This window comes from Pyrus communis, chromosome 9 (genome assembly GCF_041283825.1).
Source record: "Pyrus communis isolate YQ-2024b chromosome 9, ASM4128382v1, whole genome shotgun sequence".
Lineage (NCBI taxonomy): Eukaryota > Viridiplantae > Streptophyta > Magnoliopsida > Rosales > Rosaceae > Pyrus > Pyrus communis.
Genome location: NC_142573.1, coordinates 9816894 through 9827280, shown reverse-complemented (window position 1 = coordinate 9827280; position 10387 = coordinate 9816894). Strand labels below are relative to the sequence as shown.

Genomic DNA, 10387 nt, shown 5'->3' with positions numbered 1-10387 from the left:
TCTTCAAAGTTGAAATTATAATTTAAATATCACATAAACTTGCTTTGTCTCACTTAACGGTTTTTCGTAATTACATTATTCCTAAAACTCGTTTTGTCTCACTTTTTCTCTTTTTTTGGTTGGCAAATTCGCTTTGTCTCACTTTAGTCGCTTGTTTTCTTATTTTGGTCAAAACCCTTGGTCGCTTGTTGTTTAGTCAATCCGTCAACGATATTTTATTTTTTTTCTTTTCGGATAATATGATGATCAAATTGGTTTGGCGCCGTACGAAGCACAATATAATACAAAATTCGAATTATATTTTTAATAATTACTCTAATTTTAAAACGGAGGGAATAAGATTAAAGACAATCTGCAGCCCCCTCTCCTCCACCCACGGCGGCGACTCCTCCTCCTCCTTCCCCGTGGCCCACTTCCGCAGCGGCAACCACTTCATCCGCAACCACCGTCTCCCCAGCTCCAGGAAAGTTAGTGACGGCACGAGGACCCCTGAGCATCAGCGAAGCTCTGTCGTACGCCGCCGCAGCTTCCTCCGCCGTGTCGAAGGTTCCGAGCCAAAGCCGTTTTCCCTGATTCGGGTCTCGAATCTCCGCAGCCCACTTGCCCCACGGTCTCCGCCGGATGCCGACGAACCTCTTCCCGCCGTCCGGGCCCGATTTCGGTTGCAGCTTGGCTCGTTTGGACAGCTTAGGACGACCGGAGCAAGGCGGAGAAGACGAAGCAGAGGAAGGCAAAGAGACCTCAAGGTTGATCTCTCTGACGCGACGCTTCACCGTCGGCACGACGCTGTCCTCGTTGTCGTCGCTGGAGGAGTCGGTGGCGTCGGCGTCGGCGTGTATGATCCGCACAAGCTTTGGTTGGATTCTCGTGTTTCGGGGTGGGTTTGGGGTTTCTCGGATCACGAGTTTGGCTAGGGCGGTTGTTTGCTTCGAAAATCGGACATCGGAATTGGCGGCGGAGGGGTTGATTTGGACGGTTGACATGGAATTTGATGGCGGCGGAATTGAATTAGGGATTTGGTGCTGAGAGGGATGAAGAACCGAAGGGGGAAAAGGCTCAAATAGTAAAAAGCAAAAGAGAAGCGAGTGAGGGGGAATTAGAATCTGACATGGATATTCCTTCTTTAATTAGAAACCGGAGGGAAATGACGTGGAATTTTCTTACTTTGTTTCCAGGTAGATCCGACGTGGCTTACATGCAGGCAAAAGGATAACGCCGCCATATAAGCAAACGTAACGGAAGTTTTATTTATTTATGATAAATAAATTCACGACGAGTAGAAGGGTGAATGCTTTTCTCACATTAACAAAATTAACAGATTTATGATTTGAGGAAGTGATCGTTAATTTCTTTTTATATAGATGAAAATAAATTAATAAAGCACATGCCACGTAAGCAAATTCGACGGGCTCTCTTGATTGATTTAACATGAATTAATAAACTATGTGCCACAACATTAAACTAACAAATTATCTCTGATGCAAATGTAAACGGATAAGATGAGACAATGCGACATTATCAAAATTTACGTGTCGATGTCTCATATCCTGAACATTCGAAACGTGACACCATAAACATAAAGATTTAGAAACCGGTGACAAACTATTTTGTTGTGCAAGAATTCCTCGATAATTTTGTGGAGTAGAAACTATATCTCAAACAAATCAGAGTAGTGTTACAACTTACACTTATTCTCTATTTGTACCATTATTTGTTTCATTTCTTTAATAAAGGTGGACCGACCAACACATGTGAGTTTCATCTCTATTAAAGAAATAGTAGTACAAATCTTTTACAAAAATTATTGTCAATCTTCGGCTAAATAGTTCCCCACCAATGAGAATGAGACACATAACCAATATGACAAGAATTCGAGTACAAGGAAAAGAACCCGGAAAAGAATCTAGATCCTCGTCGAATCCTCGATGTGAGGATCTCAGGAATTCGTGAATCATATATGTTCATCGTGCATCGTGCGGTCAAAAATCATTTTAAATCTTCTCATTTAAAATTAAATACAAATAGTACCTGATAAAAATTGATCGTACGATATATGATGAACGGACATAATTTACGGATCCCCAGGATCCTAGAACTAAAAACCTTTTCTGACCCATTTGTCCAAAGAGTTAATTTTAAAACTTTTACCTTACGAAGACCTACTCTAACCTTTAAAATAAAACTCAGATTTTAGGTTCTAAACCTACCATAACTTGCTCTAATTCTTGGTTCAAATTTAACAACGGCTAAAATAATTTTAAAAAAAAAATCTTTTCATGTGTTCATATCCTTTCATAGTATTCTATGAGTTTCATAGGGTCGATTTAATAATTTTTCAATAATTACCATCTAAATATTTTTAGGCTAAAATGTTCATAGAATTAAATTTGGATGGTCTACATAATTTTTTTTTTAAATTACTTTAAAAAAAAATGATTCTAAATTCATTCTTTAATAATCTCGGGTTAAAAATTTAACGCATAAGGATTGAATGAGAAGAACTGTTTATAGGTTAAAAACTAAATTTTCCGAGGTAAAACTTTTAAGTTTTAATCCAAAGGTTGAAGATGGTCTAACAAGTGTGACAACTAACACGCCAAGTAAATGAGAGATTTTTATAAGTATTCAGAACTCTTAAGTAAATATACTATGTGTCATAATATAAGTGAAGATAATATATATCTTTACACATGAAGTAATGTGTTCCGAGTGTTTGGATAAATTTCTCTAAGTAAAGGAATTTCCAAAATATTCAAAATTACAAAGAATGTAAGTATACGGCAAACCAAGGTGCAATTATTCTCAAAGGGGTGTTACTGGGTGTTGCTAATCTACTACCAGGCAGTTTTAATAATTAATTTACATATTATGATATGAATGAACGACAAAATTGAAATGTCACGAACTCATGGACCTAAAGCCTTGTATCGATAAATTCATGTGTCATAAACATGAGTTGATTGATAATACCACGAATAATTCTCCAAGGAATGATAAATATATGAAGTAACTATAAGCTCGTGGGTGTGTCTCTGTGTGTGTGTGTGTGCGCGCGCGCGCGTGTGTGTGTCAAGAAACCAATTTATTTAACTAAAACAGCTGTTTGATCATCAGATAAAAAGTTCAGTTTTACAGACAATTACTTCGTTCAAGCAATGTCATCAAGGAGCAAGAAGATCGAAACCGATGTCAAAACGTATAGTTTAATTTACGTTCAGGAAAATCCTATGGGCACATCGTGCAGTGCCGCGAGACAGACTCAACACATCTAAAGGAAGATTAAATGAGAACTTCCATACTTACTTCGAACGCAAGGCTCCACTTTTTTATGGACTCTCACTGCCGTTTACCCTCCCGGAATTCTAAGGACCCCGTTGGCCTCCAAATTTCAATTCTGTAAAACAAGCAAAAGCAGAACAGAAGGAAAAAACAGTCAAGAATGGTGGAATAAAATACCATTATGTACATCTCAAAATCTTCATAGGAACAAAGCATACGTTTTATAAATCAGGTTTGGCATCTTCATTCCTGCTCGTGGAAGGGTTTTGTACTGCTTGGGGTGCTGCCTTGGAGAGGTCCCTTAGAGTTCCCTAGGTTCATAGAGGCGACGACGAGTTCAATTAAATACAGCAGTAGAAGTTTAAGTGCAATTAATAGATAATATTTCCTTGTAAATGTTAAAAAACGCTAAATGTAACAAAGGCCTCCGTATAAATGTTGACAGAATACTTGGCTCATAGATACATTACATCTTTTCTTACGCGGAACTGTTTATTTAATTTCATCAACAAAATACATCCGGAAACACCGGTACACTAAACCCCAAATAAATTTCTTCCTTTTACAACCACCTCCTTGAAATAACTTAACAACTCAGTTCTTTCCTTCCTCAACACGATTCAATATTGGACTTTTAATCACTCTCAGATCACCCAAAATTTCCATGTTTCACACTTTTTAACTTCTTGTTCACCCCTTCCACCACTGCCTTAAAATTATTGTTTAAGGACCTATATGATGAGACCATGTATTCTAAATCGTAAAGGGTAGAGACTACACCTAAAAAGATTACTAACCAAGTTATAGAACAACAGTCTGACAAAGCTGTAAACTGGCTTCTTCTCTTAAATCTCTGACATTCTAGTTTCCTCCTCCCAATTTGGTGAGAAATGAAATCTATCCATTTTAGAGCACACACCAATCTATCCCTAAATTAGATCAAGTTAACTGAGCAGTTTGCAGTTTCTTTGCTTTTGTTTCCCTAAACCTATCAAAATCCTTCATACTCCTAGTCATTCATTCTACTCATTCTATTGTTCAAAACCAAAACTCAACTTGTTAAAAATCAAGCACACACCACCCAGGACTATATAATCCAAAGAAACCCAGCTTATCCATTCCAGAAATCATCCCCATCATGAGCCTATACACCCCAAAAAACCTCCCTCCCCTCCCACTGAGAAAGTAATACAAACGAAAACTGTGTGTTGTCTGTAAATGCAATTGCATATTGGGCGTATGGAACTGATTCTTAGTATCTTCTCAATTACCATGAGGACTGTGTAATATGCAATATGCTACCAAGCACCATTATTAAATAAATACAGAAATCAACATCAACATATGGCGAATAAACAAGTCTCTGGTAGTTACCTTGTTTGCCCACATAAGTCCACATGCATTGCAAAGGGTTCTTGGTCCATCGGGTCCACGTCGCATCATTGGTGTACACTTCTCATTGGTGCCACAGTGTCGACAGCTGGCAATAAATCTGCAGTACAAAAAATGAGTTCAAATAGTTTTTAATGTGCTTTTTAACAACAACGATCCAAAATGCTATGTAGTTTTTCATGAAACATTATTTGGGGAGGGGAAATTCAAACTCGGGTCCTCGGATGGAGGCGTAAATGCTCTTCAGCCAGTAGAGCTCATAACATTGAAAACAACAACAGTATGCACTTTTCACTGCATGCTTACTGGTGATGCATATGCATCTAAGAGCTCTTCAAGACTAGTTGGGCCCGCTAGCATATCATAATAAGTGCACTTCAGCAGGTTTCCGCAAGCTCAATATGTTACATCTATATCCTTTCCCAATTTAAATCTAACATTGCAGACATTAAGAAATTTGAATAAAATATGTTGACTTACGCAGTCTCTTGAGGAATGGATCCATTACCATCCTGATCCAAGTTCTCGTTTGAGCCCCAACTTGTGATAGCTGATGCAGAATCATCACTGTTGGGCTTAGAAGATGTAAATTGACCTTTCTTTCGTTGCATCCTAGAACAGTCACAACAATAGTAATCATTAAGAGCACCAAAATTTTTTGTAGCATCATAATTCATTCATTAATGACAACCATTTAGAAATGAGTAAACAACAAACAGAGTGAAAACATGGCAACAAAAGAAGGGAAAAAGAACAATAAAGAAACTAGTTAACTTTAACACTTTCAATTTACACATGTAATATACATCATTAGATGCCACATGTACTGCTTAAATTCACAAATTTACAAACTAACATTGAGGAACTGCCTTATTAGTTGTTACATATTGTTGCCTAAATTTAAGTTACATTAAGTCCGTGGAATTACTGTTCATAATCAACACCCTAGCATCTCTAGTAGTATTTAGGCCATTTAGTATGCAATAGCTATTGGTTTGCAAACCGCTTTAACTATTTGAATCTATACATAATTGGAACCATTTAACAGTTTTCCACCAATGATATTAGATTGAAGCCAAAAAGTACAGCAAAGAACAAGAATTCTGCAAAATTTGAGCTAGTTTTCAGCATAATTCAATGAATATTAAAACACAGATGCCCTACCTAAGTGCTACCTCTTTGCGAACAGTATAACGAATCTTCTTGTCGAAATTTCTTTCTTTTCGTTTTTCACGGAATCTAATAAGTGAAGCCAGTCTTTGAGGGACACTCAACCGTTGTGGAATACTAGTAAGGGCCTGGTTGAATTTTTTATTAGCAAGATACTAAAACACAAATGGCTTTCAAGAACAAACGGCTTAAACCACTTTAGATAAGTACAAATACCCTATTATCATGCTGGGTGGTTACTGGAACGGCAGGCATGCCTGGAGGTACTTCATGGCCCCCCAATAGTAGCAACACAGCTTGAACCTGAGGAAGGTAGTTCAAAACAACTCAAACGCTTTTTCTTAGCCGCAACGAAACAAATAATATATTTCAAGTTACTAAAGGAATATTCAAAAGATTGCAGATTTCCATATGCAAAATCCTGAAACATGTACCAGAAAGTAAAAAACACGGCACTCCTAAAAGTAGATAGCTGGCTGAACTTGTGTATCAACATAAGTCCATTTAAGTTTATGATACCATACTTTATAAGTGTCCATTCAGTGAACAATCTGGTTTTACATAGAAAACTAGTAAGACTTCATTTATTATGTATGGCCATGTCCGCCAAAAGGCTCCCATCTTACCATCCGTGCACCCATGCTAAATCAAATATTTCAGCAAGTCATTTAATACCTCGTATTCATGTGCGCACACTACTATACAATCAAAGGAGGTCAGAAATGTGCATCAAACCAAATAACTTTAACTTATTCATTTGCGCATAACCATTACTAATCAATGCTTTAAACACAAACTATAATGTAGAGAAAACAATAACAAATTGAGCATAAAACTTTGAGAGAATCAATCAAATCACCTTCTCGGGTGACACAGAGTTAAACACAAAAACCTGACCCTGAAATGACAATGTGAGCTGGTCCCCATTATTGCTGCTATGGTCCACCATCCCACTACGCGTATCAGAGAGATTCACGGGCTCAGACTGTACATTAACTTCGGAAAGCTCAGCACCACCAGTATCAGCACCACTTCCATCATCATGATCATCAGCCACCCCATTCCCATTGCTCATCTGATGCAACCCCTGATGATGCTCATGTTCTTGCATGTATTGCAAATGCACTTCATCGCTCATATGCATTGGCGCATCGCCGCCACTGATGTTATCCATTCTTCACTCCAAAATTACCACCACCACTGTTCCAAGATCACTACTTGTTTCAACAAGCTTGTCTAAATTCTATGTTTTTCTTCACGTCACGAAAAATGCCAGAAAGTCTATCAATTCAAAAATCAAATGAATTAGTATCCTGATAGGCTCATATTTATACATGTTTTTATCACCTTATCACTTGGATTATCTATAGTTTCATCCTTTAGAAATAGTTTATTTGTGGTTTTCTTATTTTGTAGGACTAAATGCAAAGAAAAGAATTTCGAGCCAAGTGGAGTTTTGAGAGATTAAAGACAGTCCGTGAACATTCAAAGGAAGATCCCTAGATATCAAAGCGAGGCCTAAAACCCGGAGGTGAAACAAAATTTGGAAAATCTGGAATGTGGGAGTTTCTGTCCAGCGACTTCAATGGGATGCCATTTATTCATCCAAAGGAACCAGATCACATACCACATATGGCTGGAAAGCTAAGTAAGTCTTCTTTTCAATTGCGCTGGAATCATGTCAATCTGATATCCCTACGATGAATTATGATTGTTTTAATGACTTCTAGAACCATATACCCGTGTTATGTTCTTGCCATGATTATGAAATTGAGATTACAACTTACTAGAAACATGCACCATGTTCCGGGTTTTGTGTGGTTGCCTAAAAGTTTCCATCGTACTTAAGGAGTTTCAAGTTGTTTAATATAGGCATACACCATGCTCAGTTGCTTCTTAGAAGTATATAATTTGATGCATACACCATGTTTAGATTATAGAGTTGAGAAACTTAACCATCATCATAGGAATTGTTAAATGGAAACTTGAAGGCGAAGACCGGTGAAAATATATGCCTTAGCCTTTAACGTCATTGTTTGTTCTTTAAATTTTATTATTACTTGTCTAATTATTTTCTTTAATTTCCAGTACCTATATTTTTGAGTGTTACTTTTCACAACCAATTTTTCCTTTAGCTTTCTTGTTTGGTAATATTTTCAATTTCACTCGTTGGTTAAGTGGTTAGTTTTCTGACTTAAATCACCGTCCCTACGGAATTCGACTTCGTACTTGCACCTCTATACTATCTACGCATCATAAAATGCAGGAAAACTGAAAAAAAATGCAGGAAAATCACCTTAACGTTAGTGTAGTTAGCTGATGGTAGCATTCATGTGTTTAATTGCCTAGAAAATGCAGGAAAATTTAAGAAAAATATCAGAAATCTTCACAGAATGGTGCTAATATACTTGCATGTATGCGTGCGAGTGATTTTCTTGGCTGAAGTAAGTAATTGAGCTCGTTTTCCATATTTTTTACTCAAATTTCAACAAAAAAATGGAAGAAAATACTGAAAATTTTGGATCGTTGAAATTACCGTTCGAGGAGAAGATAATTCAGGACCGGAATAGCGGAATCCGAGACAGGAACATCTAATTCTGGTTACCTTTTGCTGATTGGGAACGATGTACAGTAGAAAGAACAGAGGAGGGGAAACTTGAAATTTGGGTGGAGATGATGAAGGACGAAGATGCGTGGCCGTTGGATTTCTGGGAGAGCTTTTTTGTGATCAACGGTGAGATGGCGATGCTCGGAGGGGACTGTGCTGATTGAAGTGTTTGGGAGGATTGAAGTTTGGCCCTCAATCCATATGATTTAGGGTTTTGTTTGTTTGTTTGTTTGTTTTTCTTTTTTTTAGGTTTGTGAAAGTAACCTGTTTGTTTATATAATAACTAGCATATGTTTATTTTTGTTTTTGAAATAGAAGGAGAGAGGAAGAGAATGTGGGAGTGGGAAGTTTTTTTATTTTTTATTTTTTAATTAGAGATATGTTATGATTACATGCTGGTGAGATTTTCAAAAAAACACAGAAAAATTTGGTTGTGTGAAATTACATTTTTACCCTATATTTTTTATTCATGTTTTATTTTAATTAGAAGGTTAAACTGGTAATTTCATAGAATTTTGGTTGACAATGAGTGTTTTATTAATTAGTAGAGATTAATAGAGGGGATTAGAAAATAATCTATTTCCCAAATAAAGGAAATGAAACTAACCTATTTCAAATTAAATTACTTGACCTATAAATATATTAAAATCGTCATTTAATATTACGGTCTAGTAGTATTTTTCTCCACTTGTAAATGAGAGGTTAAGTTCAATTATCGCCAAATACGAATTTAAACCATATTATTGATAGCTCATTGGCTACGCATTTCCCTCCTCATTAGTATAGATAATATCATTAGTTAAAATATATATATACACACGCACACATATATTAAAACCTAACATATTTAAGATTATGGGTGATTTTTGAAAGGAGAAGTTTTTAAAATTTTGGATTTCAAAATGTTAGAATCAGACTTGATTTTTAAACTCAAAATTTTTGGAATTCCAGTTATCTCGAAAATTCAGATCATAATTCGTAAGTTCATATATTTTATAAGTTTTTTAATTTATAAATACATCTAAGACTAATAATAAAATACAAAAATAGAGTGCATAATTCATAATTTTGGCTCAAAATTCGAAATCCCTAAATGCACTCAATTTCCATTTCAACTTGCACCCTTATTATGTACCAATAGTTATGCTTTTTGTTAATACTTTATTATATAAAAAATTTCACTTATAAGCAAAAAAATTATTATTGCGCTGTAATTCTAGTGGCACCAAGAGTCATCATTCAGACTTGAGACTTGTAATCACTCTCAAACGAATCTCAAGTTAATCCACTAACATTATTATTTGTCCAAAAAAGCTATTGAAAATGGGCTGGTAATATGAGATCTCGACATTGTATTTACTCACATCTTTATCTCATTTTGATTGTATTAAATTCAGAAGAAAAAAAAAATGAGAAGGGCTTATGTGTTGAAAACATTGGCAGTATTGAAAACATTGGCGGTGTTGAAAATGTTGGCAGATTAATGAATGCCCACATAGATTTTTCAATACTCACACATAGTAATGTAGACTTTGAAAATGAAGGAGATTATATCTTTCAAAGGGTGTAATTAATAAGTTTGGAGTTGCTCTATAAATAGAGCGCTCCGACTGCTATCAAAATACACAGAGAAAAAAGGAAAGATCAATAACATCAGTATCTATTTCTCCCTCTTTTATTTGGCATTCCCTTGTGCTATAGGTACAATGTGATATTTTACACCTCTTCGATCCTGTCATTAGTAAATGTTATCTCTCTAACTTTTACCTATTTAGAACACATTATCAGCACGACTCTCTAAAATTCAACCATTTTCTCATTTCTCTTCGCCAAACAAAAGTAAAGAAAAAAAATGTTTCCTCTAAGGATTTTACTGTACATCTTCTTCTTCTGCCTCAACTGCTGAATATATCCTCACGAAGAATTGTTTGCACCATG

General features: G+C 36.0%; 2 protein-coding genes across 9 annotated transcripts; both read right to left on the bottom strand.

The window, feature by feature from the left end:
- Window positions 1-279: 279 nt before the first annotated feature.
- LOC137740881 (pathogenesis-related genes transcriptional activator PTI6) lies at window positions 280-1221 on the bottom strand. The gene has a single exon (XM_068480685.2). The coding sequence runs from the start codon at window positions 981-983 to the stop codon at window positions 342-344; it is 642 nt and encodes a 213-aa protein (XP_068336786.2). The 5' UTR covers window positions 984-1221; the 3' UTR covers window positions 280-341.
- A 1860-nt stretch (window positions 1222-3081) lies between these two features.
- LOC137740234 (GATA transcription factor 28) lies at window positions 3082-8690 on the bottom strand. 8 transcript variants are annotated; one of them, XM_088699450.1, is made up of 9 exons: window positions 8378-8690; window positions 8138-8186; window positions 6701-7122; window positions 6058-6144; window positions 5836-5969; window positions 5152-5283; window positions 4654-4771; window positions 3498-3590; window positions 3082-3394 (listed from the first exon to the last, which is right to left on the bottom strand). In XM_088699450.1, the coding sequence occupies exons 3-8, from the start codon at window positions 7013-7015 to the stop codon at window positions 3501-3503; spliced, it is 876 nt and encodes a 291-aa protein (XP_088555576.1). In that variant the 5' UTR covers window positions 7016-7122; window positions 8138-8186; window positions 8378-8690; the 3' UTR covers window positions 3082-3394; window positions 3498-3500. The 8 variants fall into 8 exon arrangements, with proteins under 8 accessions (XP_088555576.1, XP_088555580.1, XP_088555578.1 ...); XM_088699454.1 differs by having other exon boundaries at window positions 4654-4759; XM_088699452.1 differs by having other exon boundaries at window positions 6701-7041.
- Window positions 8691-10387: the final 1697 nt, after the last annotated feature.

Bases quoted from the DNA above. Each gene is read 5' to 3' on its own strand.
- LOC137740881 (XM_068480685.2), bottom strand. From the start codon at position 983: ATGTCAACCGTCCAAATCAACCCCTCCGCCGCCAATTCCGATGTCCGA.
- LOC137740234 (XM_088699450.1), bottom strand. From the start codon at position 7,015: ATGGATAACATCAGTGGCGGCGATGCGCCAATGCATATGAGCGATGAA. The intron at 5,970-6,057 runs GTATTTGTACTT...AAATTCAACCAG, and splicing joins CCACCCAGCATGATAATAGG to GCCCTTACTAGTATTCCACA. The intron at 5,284-5,835 runs GTAGGGCATCTG...TGACTGTTCTAG, and splicing joins CGCAAAGAGGTAGCACTTAG to GATGCAACGAAAGAAAGGTC.